Raw genomic sequence first — 16,985 nt, 5'->3', positions numbered from 1 at the left:
GCAAGTTAATCTTGCAAATTTCCCTCTTATGGCATATGACAGAATTTTTGTTGCCTTGCATATGAAGGTGTCTTGTATGCAGTGCTGGATAAAACCTTCTTTTATCTGACTAATTACAATTCTGGTAAACAGATCAACTATTTTCTTTTCTTTTTTGTGTGGGAATGCCAGCAGCACCAAAAACATGAAAGACACTATATCATGAGGGTACAGGATAGTCTTGTGGATGAAGCACAGTATTGGAAGACAGAGGCCCAGTCTACACCTGAAGCTTTACTGGCATAACTATTTCAGTTAGCGGTGTGATTTTTTTTTTTTTAACTGGAATAGTTATACCGGCATAAGTCCTACTGCAGATGTGCTTATACCAATATAGTTATTCCACTGCCTTTACTGGAATAGCTATACCAGAATAAAGCATCAATATAACTACATCCACACTAGTAGGAGTTGTACTGCTTTAACTGTACTGGTATAAGAGTAGCAGCCGTGTTAGTCTGTATTCGCAAAAAGAAAAGGAGGACTTGTGGCACCTTAGAGACTAACCAATTTATTTGAGCATAAGCTTTCGTGAGCTACAGCTCACTTCATCGGATGCATACAATGGAAAATACAGTGAGGAGATTTATATACACAGAGAACATGAAAAAATACACATTGTAAGGAGAGTGATCACTTAAGATGAGCTATTACCAGCAGGAGAGTGGGGTGGGGAGAGAGAAAACCTTTTGAAGTGATAATCAAGGTGGGCCATTTCCAGCACATTTCCAGGAGTTAACAAGAACGTTGGAGGAACAGTGGGGGGGGGAGGAATAAACAAGGGGAAATAGTTTTACTTAGTATAATGACTTAGTATAATGAGCTGTAGCTCACGAAAGCTTATGCTCAAATAAATTGGTTAGTCTCTAAGGTGCCACAACTACTCCTTTTCTTTGTACTGGTATAGTAAATGTAAATATACTGGTATAGTTAAAGCAGTACAACTTTACAGTGTAGACAAGGCCGAGGATTCAGTTTCTATTTCCAGCAATGTCAGAGACTCCCTGCATAACCTTAGGTAAGTGACAACTTCTCTGTGACTCTGTTTCCCCATCTGCTTCCCAGAATCGAGTCTTTCATCCTGTAGGTATGGCTTACTCTCTTTGTTCCCAGGAGGTATACATTTACATTTAGCCATAGTAAAATGCATGCTGTTGGCTTTTCCCTTCCACTTCAGGAGAAGACACTGTGTTTTATCATTCACAGTGATACTACTTCCTGCGTCTCTAGCATCTTCCTTCTGGGGTCACAATGCATTATAGACATCAAACACCTCTGCAAGGTAGGAAATGATTAGCCCTTTTATGAAGGAGGGAAGCTAAGCCACAGAGAAGCAGAGTGATTTCCCAGAGGTCTCACAGTAAATTGGTGGCTGGGGTAGGAATAGAAACCAGACCTCCAGATAGCTGGTCCTGTTTTGATATATCACACACCCACACAAACCCTTGTTCTCTATTAGTACTATCCCAGTTATCCAAAACAGGATCATGTCCCTCAATTTGTATTGTATTGAGAAAGTCCTGTTATCCAAAACTTTAATTACCAGCATTTACTCAGTGTCCACAAGACATTATGATGGTCAAATCTGTGTCATTTTTATTGCTTCTTATCCTCAGATATATTTCATTTTTCTGTGTCAACAGTACAAAAGCACTATATTTGTGTGTACCCCCTTAGTATGCTAAAACCACAAGGTTTAACAAAAGAAAAAGCTGGGAGAATTATCACTCACCACCTTCTCTGAATACAAAATTATGTGCAGAAGTACTGTACAAGAATACTGAAGTCTGTTGAGTCAGCCAAGGGAACAGCAACCAAAGCTATTTTGCAAGTAGCAAACTCACCAACTATGTCGACTTCACCTCTAAATATGGGTGAATGTGAAACTGAAGACATCATGGTTGACAATCAGTAGCACACTTGGGCCCCAATCTGTAAAGACTTTCACATGTTCCTAACTTTATGCAGTGAGCAGTCCCAGGGATTTGAATGGCACTACTCGCAGTGCAGATGAGCAAGTGTGTAAATCTATGCAGGACTGGGACATTAGATCTAAATTTTCAAAAGGTGCACAGCATCCACAAGTCCCATTGACTTCAGTACAGCTGTGAGTTCTCAGCACTTCTGTGAATCAGGCTATCAAAGTCCCCCAAAAATGTTTATTATACTTTTTTAAAGTGTTCTTCAATTAACTTTAGTCAGAGCATAAGTAATGTCAACCATGAACTGACCTAACTCAGGATTACAAGTGACAATCTTAAAACTGCATCGTTTGCAATTATCCCAAACTACAAAAAAGCAATGTCTGGCCAATGTTATGACTTGGTCAGCGGGGGAAACAGAAGTGGAATAAATCCTTTTCTTTTCCCCTTGCCCCTCTCTTCTTCTGTTCTGGCAGTGAAGTGCACGAACCCCTGCAGTCACTAGTGTACCCCTCTCACAGGAAGCCAACAAGTTTTTGAAAGGAAATACCAGACTTCTTCGTGAGAAACCAGGCATTTAACCATGTCCTTGTTTAAAGTTTTAGTGGGCTTTCTGCACAAGGGTGATCTTGCAAAGCCGGCACTTTTCTTCTAGCATTTAGCTCACAGATGCAGTCAATGGGCCAAAAGCCTCATAATTTGCTGACCTAATACAGAGTACACAGAGCGTGTGCCACACAGACAGCAGTCTACACAAAAGGAAACTCACCTACAGTACAACGTGGAGAAAGAGGCAATCGCACTGAAGACCTGCCAAGACTCAGACTTTTAAAAGTATCTCCCTCTTGTCATTAAAGGATATTTTTTGCCACAGGAGTTTCAATGATCTATGTAAAATATATATCTCACTTTCTTTTGGTAATCTCCAAACCCTCACACCCTGACAGAGCTGCAAAAATAATGTGTTTAAACCACGCTAAAAGCAGAAAACTTCCAGCCAGAGGGCTAGTAACTGGAAGAAAAGCTTGCCCCCCCCCTTTATTTGTGATGCGGGGGCTCCTGTAACAAAGCAATCCAGATGGGGAGGAAGGGGGGGAATAGATCTCATAAATCTGGTGTTTAGCAAGAGCTGATCACTGCAGCAGAGAACTGCCCCCTCCCTCATTCAGCCCCCCCGTACTCACCTCAGTGAAGAAGTTATCCATTGTTAAAGTGGAGAATCCAACTTGAGGAAGTCAGTCTAGCAAAAGGGCTGAGCAGCAAACCATGTGCGGCCAGGGCGATCACTCCCAGGAAGACTGAGGTATTTCAGTTTTCACACCCCTTCCATCGCTGCCATCACTTTTGCCCCCTCTCTTGACTCCTTCCTCTTCCCCCAAAGTCGGCAGCACATTCATTCAGTCAGGCTCCTTTGTCTCGTTCTCTCCCCGGTGTCCTCAGATCCGTGGCAAGTGGCTGCACCAGAAACCTGGGTGGCACATTGCTGCCTTCGCTTGGAGCGGGGGCTGAAATGTCTTTGTAAAAAAAAAAAAAAGAGAGAGAGAGAGGGAAAAAAAGGAGGAGGAGGAGGAGAGAGAGGATCCAGCCCCCGAGAAGCACGTGTCTGCTCGGCGTAAGTGCCCCAAGCTGTCCTGGGTGTGCAGCTCCTGCAAGGACTTGCAGAGAGAGCGAGTCACACGCTCCGGCTGCGCGGAGCCGCAGCCTGCAGGGCCCTCTCAGGTCACCCGCGGGAAGGTCCCCCGGGATTGGCAGAGTCCCCGCCCCCACAGGAGCGGCGCAGCCAATCCCGGCCGAGCGCCTCTTTGGAATCCGGACCCGGCCGGCGCGAGCCCTCCTCTGCCTGCGGGCTGGGGCGGCCGCCGCGCGCTCTACCCGGCTCACCTAGGAGCCGCGGGGTGGCCCCCACGCAACAAGGGGCCGATGCGATCGCTGCTGCGGATGTTTATTCGGGGAGAAGGAGCCGCGCGTGGAGCCTCCCACTGTCCTGCAATTTCGTTCCCTAAGCCGCGCGGTCTCCTGAAGAGGAGAAGGGAAGGAGGCTTCAGAGGTGTGTGGGGAAACACAGGCACTGGGTTGGGGGGAGGGGGGTGTCACTTCTTTGCTCTGCAACAGCGTGGTTGCGAAGACCTGATCTCGCTTCATTTGCACCCCCATCGGTGGCTCCCTGCGGCAGCCGCAAACTAAAGAAGCCCGTGAGAGACGCAAGAGTCTAGCACGCTGTGTGGAGCCGTGTACAGTAAACGACTGAGGAACACCACTGTTTGGTGGTGCTTATTAATCTGTTTAGTGCCGCCAAGGCCACAGAACTGAAGCTAGTCTCTGGCCCAAGCAGCTTACTTTGAGCTACTGGAGCTTGTGTGGAGTCTAATACGCTTTCCCACCTCATAATGCAATAAAGGAAATTCACTCCTGTCTGGATTTTGTGGTGTTCCTAGCAAAAAGCGTGTTCTTAAATTATTGTTTTTATTTCTATTTTTTTGCTTCGATGAGCCATAGATGAGGCAAAAATAAAATATATATATTTGGTCTCTTGCCTGTGTTCCTATCAAGCAGAAGTTCAATTGCCATGAAAAGACACTTTACTTAAAATCCCACGCTGGGGCATAAAAAAGCCTTTTTAAAATGTAAACACAAATGCAAACAAACACAGACACTTAAGATACAAAGAGTAGGCCCTGCTTACTCCCCTAGTTCCTAGTGCAAAAGGTTCTGTTTACTTTGAAATGCAAAGCTATGTGAAGCATTGTCAAACAAAGGTACTAGGAGATCACTGTTTACACCTGTTTTAAAGGATATACATCCTTCAGTCTTTTTGCACACAACAAACTCATTAAAATCTGTAGGAATTTTGTAGGTACCATCTACTTCATCAGGACCCATCCTCTGCCCTTATAAAAAATATAGTGTAGTATTCAGTATTTTACAGGCATAGTTCTCATTAATACACATCAAAATAGTCTTACTTCTGTGTGGGAGTCCATCATTTTAGAGCATTCTAGGCTTAATTCTCCTGCATCTTGTACAGCCATTTTTACATCTGTACACAGCAAATGTAGAATGCCACCATTTTGCTTTATGACAGGTTTCAGAGAGACAGCTGTGTTCACAAAAAGAAAAGGAGTACTTGTGGCACCTTAGAGACTAACTAATTTATTTGAACATAGGCTTTCGTGATCTACAGCTCACTTCATCGGATGCATACTGTGGAAAGTATAGAAGATCTTTTTATACACACAAAGCATGAAAAAATGGGTGTTCACCACTACAAAAAGTTCTCTCTCCCCCCACCCCACTCTCCTGTTGGTAATAGCTTATCTAAAGTGATCGCTCTCCTTACAATGTGTATGATAATCAAGGTGGGCCACTTCCAGCACAAATCCAGGGTTTAACAAGAACGTCTTTGGGGGGGGGGGGGCTGGAAAAAACAAGGGGAAATAGGCTTGAATAGAGACTGGGAGTGGCTGAGTCATTATGCAAGGTAACCTAAGTTAATTATATCCAATTTGCAAATGAATTCCAATTCAACAGTCTCTCGCTGGAGTCTGGTTTTGAAGTTTTTTTGTTGTAATATTGCAACTTTCATGTCTATAATCGTGTGACCAGAGAGATTGAAGTGTTCTCCAGCTGGTTTATGAATGTTATAATTCTTGACATTTGATTCGTTTCCAATTATTCTTTTACATAGAGACTGTCCAGTTTGACTAATGTACATGGCAGAGGGGCATTGCTGGCACATGATGGCATATATCACATTGGTGGATATGTAGGTGAACAAGCCTCTGATAGTGTGGCTGATGTTATTAGGCCCTGTGATGGTTTCCCTGAATAGATAGGTGGGCACAGTTGGCAACAGGCTTTGTTGCAAGGATAGGTTCCTGGGTTAGTGGTTCTGTTGTGTGGTATGTGGTTACTGGTGAGTATTTGCTTCAGGTTGGGGGGCTCTCTCTAGGCAAGGACTGGCCTGTCTCCCAAGATTTGTGAGAGTGTTGGGTCATTCTTCAGGATAGGTTGTAGGTCCTTAATAATGCGTTGGAGGGGTTTCAGTTGGGGGCTGAAGGTGACGGCTAGTGGCGTTCTGTTATTTTCTTTGTTGGGCCTGTCCTGTAGTAGGTGACTTCTGGGAACTCTTCTGGCTCTATCAATCTGTTTCTTCACTTCCGCAGGTGGGTATTGTAGTTGTAAGAATGCTTGATAGAGATCTTGTAGGTGTTTGTCTCTGTCTGAGGGGTTGGAGCAAATGCAGTTATATCGCAGAGCTTGGCTGTAGACAATGGATCGGGTGGTGTGGTCAGGGTGAAAGCTGGAGGCATGTAGGTAGGAATAGCGGTCAGTAGGTTTCCGGTATAGCGTGGTGTTTATGTGACCATCGTTTATTAGCACTGTCGTGTCCAGGAAGTGGATCTCTTGTGTGGACTGGACCAGGCTGAGGTTGATGGTGGGATGGAAATTGTTGAAATCATGGTGGAATTCCTCAAGGGCTTCTTTTCCATGGGTCCAGATGATGAAGATGTCATCAATATAGCGCAAGTAGAGTAGGGGCGTTAGGGGACGAGAGCTGAGGAAGCGTTGTTCTAAGTCAGCCATAAAAATGTTGGCATACTGTGGGGCCATGCGGGTACCCATAGCAGTGCCGGTGATTTGAAGGTATACATTGTCCCCAAATGTAAAATAGTTATGGGTAAGGACAAAGTCACAAAGTTCAGCCACCAGATTAGCCATTACAGCAAACAGGGAAAGATAAAGAATGAGCTCTCAAAAATGGATACTCTCATAAAGAAACAACCTTCCACACAAACTTCCTCGTGGCTGGACTTTACTAAAACTAGACAAGCCATTTACAACACACACTTTGCTTCTCTACAAAAGAAAAAGGACACTAAATTTTCTAAACTACTACATGCCACAAGGGGCCACAGCAATGGTTCCCTCAACCCACCCAGCAATATTGTTAACCTATCCAACTATACTCTTAGCCCAGCAGAAGCAGTTGTCCTATCTTGGGGCCTCTCCTTCTGCCCCTCCACCCCCACGAACATGATACAGTTCTGTGGTGACCTAGAATCCTATTTTCGACATCTCCGACTCAAGGAATATTTCCAACACACCTCTGAACAACATACTAATCCAGAGAGACCTCCCTACCAACACTACAAAAAGAAGGATTCTAGGTGGACTCCTCCTGAAGGTCGAGACAGTAGACTGGACTTCTACATAGAGTGCTTCCGCCGACGTGCACGGGCTGAAATTGTGGAAAAGCAGCATCACTTGCCCCACAACCTCAGCCGTGCAGAACACAATGCCATTCACAGCCTCAGAAACAACTCTGACATCATAATCAAAAAGGCTGACAAAGGAGGTGCTGTCGTCATCATGAATAGGTCGGAATATGAACAAGAGGCTGCTCGGCAGCTCTCCAAAACCATTTTCTACAAGCCATTACCCTCTGATCCCACTGAGAGTTACCAAAAGAAACTACAGCATTTGCTCAAGAAACTCCCTGAAAAAGCACAAGATCAAATCCGCACAGACACACCCCTGGAACCCCGACCTGGGATATTCTATCTACTACCCAAGATCCATAAACCTGGAAATCCTGGGCGCCCCATCATCTCAGGCATTGGCACCCTGACAGCAGGATTGTCTGGCTATGTAGACTCCCTCCTCAGGCCCTACACTACCAGCACTCCCAGCTACCTTTGAGACACCACTGACTTCCTGAGGAAACTACAATCCATCGGTGATCTTCCTGATAACACCATCCTGGTCACTATGGATGTAGAAGCCCTCTGCACCAACATTCCACAAAAAGGTGGACTACAAGCCATCAAGAACACTATCCCCGATAATGTCACAGCTAACCTGGTGGCTGAACTTTGTGACTTTGTCCTTACCCATAACTATTTTACATTTGGGGACAATGTATACCTTCAAATCACCGGCACTGCTATGGGTACCCGCATGGCCCCACAGTATGCCAACATTTTTATGGCTGACTTAGAACAACGCTTCCTCAGCTCTCGTCCCCTAACGCCCCTACTCTAGTTGTACTATATTGATGACATCTTCATCATCTGGACCCATGGAAAAGAAGCCCTTGAGGAATTCCACCATGATTTCAACAATTTCCATCCCACCATCAACCTCAGCCTGGTCCAGTCCACACAAGAGATCCACTTCCTGGACACGACAGTGCTAATAAACGATGGTCACATAAACACCACGCTATACCGGAAACCTACTGACCGCTATTCCTACCTACATGCCTCCAGCTTTCACCCTGACCACACCACCCGATCCATTGTCTACAGCCAAGCTCTGCGATATAACTGCATTTGCTCCAACCCCTCAGACAGAGACAAACACCTACAAGATCTCTATCTGTAAGCATTCTTACAACTACAATACCCACCTGCGGAAGTGAAGAAACAGATTGATAGAGCCATTACCAACAGGAGAGTGAGGTGGAGGGAGAGAAAACCTTTTGTAGTGGTAAACACCCATTTTTTCACGTTCTGTGTGTATATAAATCTCACTGTATTTTCTACTGAATGCATCCGATGAAATGAGCTGTAGATCACGAAAGCTTATGCTCAAATAAATTGGTTAGTCTCTAAGGTGCCACAAGTACTCCTTTTCATTTTGCTTTAGTATCATTTTACACCTGCCTTAGGCTGTCAAATCACTACACAAGGTGCAAGGCCAGGGAGAGTCGGGCCCTCTAAGTATATGGCTAGAAAGGTGTGACCTGCTACATTTATATTTCAGGAAGAACTGCACTAAAAGAGTTACAACAACAGATAAAGAAAATGTAGTGTTTGGTCCTGCATTCCTGTCATACCCAGAACCCCATTGGCTTCTTTGGGAGTTTTGCGTAGGTGAGTAATACAGGACAGTATCCTTGGAAATCAGTAGCATAACACCACCCAACAACACTGGCCTTTTGAAGGTATGACAGACTCAGATGTAAGGTACACAACAAACACTGCTATACAAACTGTAAATAACATGGGATCTTTTCTTCAACACAAATGTGTAAAGTTACCTTTCATCTTCTTTGAAGTTTCACATTTTAGGTGTTATAATACGTAGAAATAAAAAGTGAAATTCCAGCAGGTGTGACATAGACAAAAGTAGATTTAAATCTAAAATAAGAGAGGTAAAGCAATGGGAGATACAGCTGAAAGGTAGGATCAGACGTAAAAAAAAAAATCCTACAGCTGAGGCGATGGAGTCATTTACATTAATAGCTGCATACACTGTTTAGTTTACATAAAGTTCTTTTTGTGAATACAGACTAACACGGCTGTTACTCTGAAACCTTTACATAAAGTTGTGTTTGAAAACAGGCTGGGCTTGATCTTCTTCTCTGTTGAAGGTACAGAAAAAAGGATAAACTCTTGATAAGGGTGAGAAAAGAGGTACTAATCCCCTTCTAATAGCTATGCTCCCCCAGCTCATAAAAAGGATGAAGGGAATGGCTGCATTCCTGTAGCACAGAACACAGCACCAGAAGCAATAGCCTTAGGAACACAGAATACAGCAGGGGAAAATGTCTCTGTGTTGTATGCTCCCATGAAATACACATTTTCAAATAAAAGAGCCTCTGGCTGCAGTACCATACCGAAAGAGCTGTTTGTTAAAGGGTAGGCAAAAGCGCATAGCTGCATGAAGAGCAGGACAGACAAAAGACAGTGATCTGGTACAAGCAATGATCACAGTAGAGAAGGACAGGAAAGAAGAATAATCTGGGATGCAGCACCCAACCCTATGACATCACCATGTGAATAGCAGTACTGTTCCTTCTCTACTTCTGCCACTCAGTGCATTTTTCTCCACTAGCCATTCCAGCTCCTGTGACTATTTCTGAAACTGGCTGTTGCCTGCATGTATTCAAACTTGGGACATAAGCAGCAAATCTTTTGAATCACTGTGTTATCTGGCTGTTGTTTGGGGATAGATCTCTGAAGACCTCAGTCCAGCAATAAGAATTGTTATGATGTCTTTACCTGATTGCTCCCCTTGACCATTATAACATAAGCCATTAGAGTCAATAGATGCTGATCCCTGTCATATGATAGTGCAAATTACCTTGGAACCTTGATCTAGGTCAGGTGACCAAGGCCGCAAAATAAAGTTCGGCTTCTAGCTAGATGTTTTGAGTCCGTAGATAGTCAAGTTGCAGCTGTAGCCCAGAGTGTATTTTCATCTGTGGTTGGCAAAGAGTAACTTCATTTTTGCTGTGAATCTCACACACCAGGAACCTTGTTTTTTTCACATCCAGCTTGGAATAAAACAATGCTTTCTACATGAGGCTACATCTGAAAACCACTCATTCACTTTAGCTAGTGCAGATTGGGGTCCCTGGTTTATTTAGTAATTCTTCTCATGGGGACAACATAATACCTCTGTTCCATAGTCCAAACTAGCTTCCAACCCATTTCCAGGTACAATCCAAGGTGTTAGTATTAACCTGTAATGTCCAGAAGGATTTGGGGCTTGGCCATCTTAGAGTTTACATTGAGAGGTGATCTCTTCTTCCAGCAGGTGAGATCTGCCAAGGTTCCTTAGCTAAAAGCCTCCACCTTTGAAGTGTCTAGGAATTGGTGGTAGGGAGTTTGAATTGGCCCCTCAAGTCTGGAATTTTCTCCCCAGCTGGCCCAAATCTGTCGATCTTCAGGTCATGCTGCAAGGCACAAGGTTGTTTACACTTGCCTTTACCTGGAGAAGTAAGGACTCGTCTACACAGACACGTTTCCTGGCATAGCTATAGTGGAGTAATTATTCCACTACAGTTATTCAGTATAAGTCCCCATATGGACACTATTTTGGAATTAAAGTGATTTTAGTCCAGAATAATTACTCTTCTTAGAAAGTAGAAAAGTTATGCCGGAATAAAGTCACTTTTATTTCAGAATAGAGTCTCTACTCAGAGATTTATACCAAATAACTATAGCTGAATAATGATTCCACCATAGCTATGATGGAATATATCTTTGCATAGACAAGCTCTAATCTGAAGAGGGCTGAGTCAGGCTGGGGATATATTAAATTCCTTAGATTTCTAATTGACTCTTATTTGACGTTGGATCCATGTGCAACTGGTAATTAATTCATGTGCTTGACTTTTATACATGCTTTTACAGACATTTGTTAAATGCAATTTATAATTTTAAAAGCAAAATAATTTAAATTCCTAAAGATGAAAAGTTAAGTGAAAGATTTTCATCATTCCAATAAAAGTAGCATATGTATAAACGGTTAGTAAGTTGCAAGAAACCATTACCATTCAAGTACCATTGACTTCTAGAGCTATGACAGTGTATACCAGCTGAGGATCTGCCACACAGAAAATTAGTACTCTGTTTAACCATGCACGTGTTATGAATATTTGTAAAATATTTGACTTTTCATAAGTAGTTAGCATGACTGACAGGAAGGATGAACTGAGATAAGTAAAGGGAAGGGACTATGGAACAGTGCTAATATGACAACTGTCTTGCATTTTGGGGGGGGGGGGCACCTGAATTTTGGAAAGCGTCCTCTTTTTATGTTTTGAGTAGCAATATCATCCTGTTTTGGCCCATGAATAAACATGCAAGGTTTTTACTAGAGGGAGAAAGCTAGTAATTACATATTGACTTTGATTGACCCTCAAACTAATGCACGACTGAAGCAGAGTCCTATGGAAAAAATAGTGTGTGATCTTGTCATTAAAGACTGTACCATAAAGCAACACACAAGAGGGTCAAATTAATGTTGCATAGGCAACCTTAATTCCGACATTTCTTAATTTTTGAGTGCTTGATTTTAAAACCTTAATAATGTTCTTTTTAAAAAAGAGTTGTGTGTGTGTTTCAAAAAGCAAACTGGAAAACCAGAAATTTCATCATGTGGCATTCAATTGACACCCACATGGTTTAACAGCAGGGTTGGAACCTTTAGATCCACTGCACAAACCTCTGCCACTTGCCACTTGAGGTAACAGATTAACTGATACCAGGAGTAGGTTGTCATCCTGTATGAGAACAAGTACTAGAGGGGGATAAGACACTTCTCCATGGGGTTCACAGTATTTGTTTCAGAGTAGCAGCCATGTTAGTCTGTATTTGCAAAAAGAAAAGGTGGCACCTTAGAGACTAACCAATGTATTTGAGCATAAGCTTTCATGAGCTACTGAATGCATCCAATGAAGTGAGCTGTAGCTCACGAAAGCTTATGCTCAAATAAATTGGTTAGTCTCTAAGATGCCACAAGTACTCCTTTTCTTTTTGACAGTATTTGTTGACAGCAGAGGAATGGTGAAATTCAGGAATCTTGGGTTCCATTCCAGATTGTGGAGGGGAGTGTTCTCAGGTGGCACAGACCCTTATTCTGCTCATTGCCCCACAGGTATCACCACTTCTGCTCTGTCCCCTTCCCACCCTGGCTATTCCCCACCCATTGCTCCCCCCAGCCTCATTCTACTCATCTGGGCAGTACGAGTCTACACTCCCAATCTCCTTGCCTAGCAAGTCCTAGTCTTACCTCTGGAGACTGCCCATCTCAGTCTCCCCACAACTCCCAGTCCCAATCTCGTTGTCCAGCAATTCAGACAGTTCCTGCACTCAGCCTCCAAGGTCCTTGTTCCAGACTCCTTGCCCAGTCAGTCCCAGCTCTCCTGCAACATCCTGGTTCCTTGTCAGATCTGTCTCCCTTCCCCTCCTTCTCCAATCCCACTGGTTCTCAGTCCCTCTCTTTGTCCAGCCATTCCGATCCTCCCCGCACCTTGACCCCTTATCTGAACCGAGTCTCCCCCCTCACTTATTGATTCTCTATCCCCCCACACACACATTTCCCTCCCCTGCCCCCAGTCCCAATCTCTTTACTCAGCTAATCATATTCCACTCCCTCAGCTCCCAGTCTCCTTTTCCAGACAGTTCAAGTCTCCCCGCTCCAACATCCAGTCCCAGTTTCCCTCTCTCCCCCACCATGCCAGCCTCTACTCCCAGTTCCTCCTCCTCCAAAGATTTTTCAAAGGCTTATAATTTGGCCAATCTGGGCAAATTTTATTGAGGATGACAAAAGGCACATCCTCCACACAAACATCCTCTCTGTCAAATTTCAAGTCCCAGATCCAAAGAATTGGGGCTCTAGAGCTTTTAAAAGACAATGTTGCCAGAATTTAACGAAGGCAAAACAACATGTTTTCCCCTAGTCTTGTTCTCAGAAACATCTGAGCCATTTTAGCTGAAACTTTCCAGAAAAAGAAAAGAAAAGAAGCCTGAGGCAGATACCCTGCATGGGAAATTTCAGACTGAATGCTTTAACTTTGGCAAAGTTGTAAGCGACTTCAAACGGGGTCTCATAATGGTGAGCGTAAGGAAACCTTAATAATAGGCAATGCTACCAGCCCCACCTATAATGAGTAGTTCCATTGTATACTGAGTACAGATTTATAGGACTGGTGTACAAGAATGTAGACTTTTTGCCCAGATGTAGCTTTAAACTTAATTATGGCTATGAGAAGAATGTACAGAGTTTACAGAGTACAAATACGAGTGTCAGTGGAACAAAAACATGTTAAGCCACAGGACTATCATGAGCTTCCCACAAGTGGCAACTTGCATCCACATAGGACCTCTCTGAAGTAATGGGGGCTTTGCATAGATTCATAGATTTTTAAGGTGAGGTGGGAGCATTATTCTCATCTGGTCTGACCTCCTGAATAGAATTGCATGAAGTTGCCTGGGGGGTATAGGGATGTGACAGCATGCTGTTAGCAGCTATAAGTTGAGCCCTTTGAAAGCCAGCACATTGGTCACTGGATAGAGCATAGGAGGAATCAGAGTAACAGCCGTGTTAGTCTGTATTCGCAAAAAGAAAAGGAGTACTTGTGGCACCTTAGAGACTAATCAATTTATTTGAGCATGAGCTTTCGTGAGCTACAGCTCACTTCATCGGATTTTTTTCCACGGTATGCATCCGATGAAGTGAGCTGTAGCTCACGAAAGCTCATGCTCAAATAAATTGGTTAGTCTCTAAGGTGCCACAAGTACTCCTTTTCTCATAGGAGGAATGTAGGTAGTTTGGGTTGGGAAGGGTGAAAGGGATCCCTTGCATCTGTAGGGAACGTGATGCACTAATGAGTTTATTAGTTCACCAGCTGGGTAGCACTGAGAAGAAAGCACATAGCATAAAAGGCTGAGCCAGGGTGCAGGAAAGGGGTTCCATATAACTACTGTTATGTTGTACTGTGCCTGGAGCATAAACAATAGTAAAAGCTATTTGGTGAAGGTACCCTGGTGAACTGTATGTGCTGCTTAATTCACAAAGAGAGCGTAGCTGCCAGGATTTCCAGGAGCTGAACTGGGAGCTGTTCACAAGAGGTCTATCCAATCAGTGTAGGGTTTGATCCTTGATTATCAGTCAGTCAGTGTAGGACAATACATTATGGCTACATGTGTAATTTTAGATCTTGGATATTATCTTTTAAAGGGTTTGTTTTCACTACAAGCATTTGTCCTGAAATTTGAGATCCAGTTGGATGATGACTTGCCTTAGAAATGCAAAGGTATTATTCTAATAGGGGTTAGGTGAAACCTTCTTGAAGCTGATGGATGTGATTATGCCCTTCCTTCAGGGCAAATGTAGGAAGTTTCAGGGACCAGGATGTGGGTGATCTGACCTACTGGGTAGAGCCCAGAACAGGAACCAGGAGACAAGCCAGGGATGAGAGCTGGAGGCAGAAGTCAAGCAGAGTTGAAAATGACAGGAATGAGACAGTAGCAAGGTAGACTAAGACGACATCACAGGTATAAAGTATTGAGCAGCTGGCCACCTGTCACCGCTGCTGAGCTTAAATGAAGACCTATTGGCTCCTTGCAACCAGTTGGGTGGGCCAGCCAATTAGGTGATTCTGCCACAGCTCATTTGGATTCATTAACTGGCCTGAGGCTGAGCAAACTAGCTCTTGACTCATCTGAGAAAACTCAAGCCCCTACTTCCTGACAAGAAACAGTAGGAGCTGCTCCCAAGCAATGCTGGTGAGAAGCTGAGCTGGGACTTCACTGGGCACTGAATGCAAATGTAGGATACTGGTATAGTTTGCGGGAGGGGGACTCTGAGAGCAGAAGCAGCCAGAAAGCCAAAGAGACCATAAGAGGAGCACTTGGAGTGCGATTCTGAGCAAAAGCAAAGGGAAGGATTTTGGGGCACAGTGCTAGATGGAAAGAGGCTTGGAACTATGAGCAAAAAACTGCTTCCTGTTTGATTCTTTCTAGTTAGGCCACAACAGGGAACAAAATTGTTTTTACTTTTAAGACATGTCTGGAAAGGGTTTCTGTTTCAAGAGTGTTATTGCAGGATCCTCTGTTTAAATGAGCAACTGCCTGAGATTAACACTGTGTTCCTGAATAATTCTTAATTCTGTGACTTGAAAATAACACCCATTAAACTGTGGTTTTACTCATTATCCCATGAAAAGGTCACACACAGCCTGCTATATTTACACCTGAAAAATGAAGCCTAAAACAGGAGGGTTGAGTCATAATGGCTTTCCATAGCTAGTGAGGATTTGATTGTTGAATCATCAGCAAGTTCACTGCAGAACAATGTAAGACTGAGCAAACCTCCTTTTTGCTTACCAGTTTTATATGCTGGGATAGGACCTGAATTCAATGGATTTTACTCCTGACTGAAAGGTGAGTAAGGCTCTTAATCTTAACTAGTAATCAATCAAGTTAATTATTAATGTTCATATCTGAACTTTAGTTCTTAACCACAGGAGTAATAATTCAAAAATGTGTATAGCTGGTAGAATTTGGTTATATGGTTGTAGCAGTGAGTAATCCCAATCTTCCTTTATTAAGTAAACAAGCTTCTCATAGGAGAGGAGAAAATTTAGGATGGGAGACTCCTTGATTGCTTCACAAACCTCTATATCGTCCTGCTTTGACGAATGCCTCTTCCTTCATTATAACCTCCTTAAGCCCCAGCTCTCCAAACTACCACCTGTTCAGTATAGATAGCTTTGGGATTCTCCTAGGTGGAAAAAGATTTAGAACAACTGCAGATTTTTGGAATAGACAAGTAGCAAACAAACATGCAGAGAGACTTGATGCTTTTCTGTATCTGTTGGGCTGGGTGCTTATAAAGAGTCCTGAGATTGGGGGCCCAATTCATGTGTGATGTAAGCAGATACAACTCCAGCGGTTGGTGAGTTCAGTTTGCTTACACCCACAGTGCATTTAGTGCTGAGTGTCTGGGATCCTATGGAGCTCTAATTAACAGCATTAAGTGCATGTTACCCTGCCAATGATTTTTGTTCTCTCCTTTCTGTTTTTTGTTAAGAGTTCCCATGAGAATGAGGATTTGATTGTGGTTCTGGGCATAAGTTTGTAAACAATGTGGGATATATACTGGGATTTACTGTTTACTTAATATGCAATTAAGTAATTATATTACATTTTAAAATCTTTATTCTACATTTACACAGTGAGTTATACTCAAAAGGATCCTAAATCACTCTTCAGAATGTACAATGTCTAACCTAATCTCTTTATCTACTACCAAAATGCAGTCACCTCTGGATTTAGCAGCAGGCAACACATGTACCAAGAAGCACAACTCCATGATTTCCATTCTTAATCAACTCTATGGCTCCCCATACATTTCAGATTCCAGTTCCTAAATTCTGTTAGGGCATCCAGGCATTGCCTTCCCATTTTTAAAATTTTGCTATGATCTACTTAAAAGATGTAGTCTTTTTCTCCACTTCCTCCTAGATTACCTGCCTCTTCCGCTCTTTCACACTGCTTTAACGCAGACAGGGAGAAAGAACAGTCTCTGTTCAGTTCCTGTCATCTTTGGATGTCTTGGGCTCATTGACTGTACATGAAAGTGATCACCCAGGGCAGAGTTCTCAAACCTTGTCCAGCAGTCTGTACCAAATTTAAATATTAACCACAGCACCCTGCCCAAAGTGCTAATGGGCATATCGAATAAAGGAAATCTGTAAATGCAAGACCAAGATGGCTTGGAAAAGCA

At 43.3% G+C, this 16,985-nt stretch overlaps 1 protein-coding gene and 1 long non-coding RNA gene across 2 annotated transcripts in view; one reads left to right on the top strand and one right to left on the bottom strand.

Annotated features, from left to right (window-relative positions):
* MYO10 (myosin X) overlaps window positions 1–3,651 on the bottom strand; it is a 267,365-nt gene extending 263,714 nt beyond the window's left edge. Inside the window, exon 1 of the mRNA XM_084618423.1 lies at window positions 3,146–3,651. Within this exon, the coding sequence (XP_084474549.1) occupies window positions 3,146–3,166 (21 nt within the window). The 5' untranslated portion in view covers window positions 3,167–3,651. The remainder of the gene's footprint in view (window positions 1–3,145) is intronic.
* Window positions 3,652–3,836: 185 nt separating this feature from the next.
* The window catches only part of LOC311516732, a 39,838-nt gene continuing 26,689 nt past the window's right edge, over window positions 3,837–16,985 (top strand). Inside the window, exons 1-2 of the long non-coding RNA XR_014710499.1 lie at window positions 3,837–4,008; window positions 8,727–8,836. This is a non-coding gene — a long non-coding RNA (uncharacterized lncRNA). The remainder of the gene's footprint in view (window positions 4,009–8,726; window positions 8,837–16,985) is intronic.

The sequence above is a fragment of the Lepidochelys olivacea genome (genome assembly GCF_965140295.1).
Source record: "Lepidochelys olivacea isolate rLepOli2 genome assembly, chromosome: 2".
NCBI classification, from domain to species: domain Eukaryota; kingdom Metazoa; phylum Chordata; order Testudines; family Cheloniidae; genus Lepidochelys; species Lepidochelys olivacea.
This window is presented reverse-complemented; position numbering and strand designations above follow the sequence as displayed.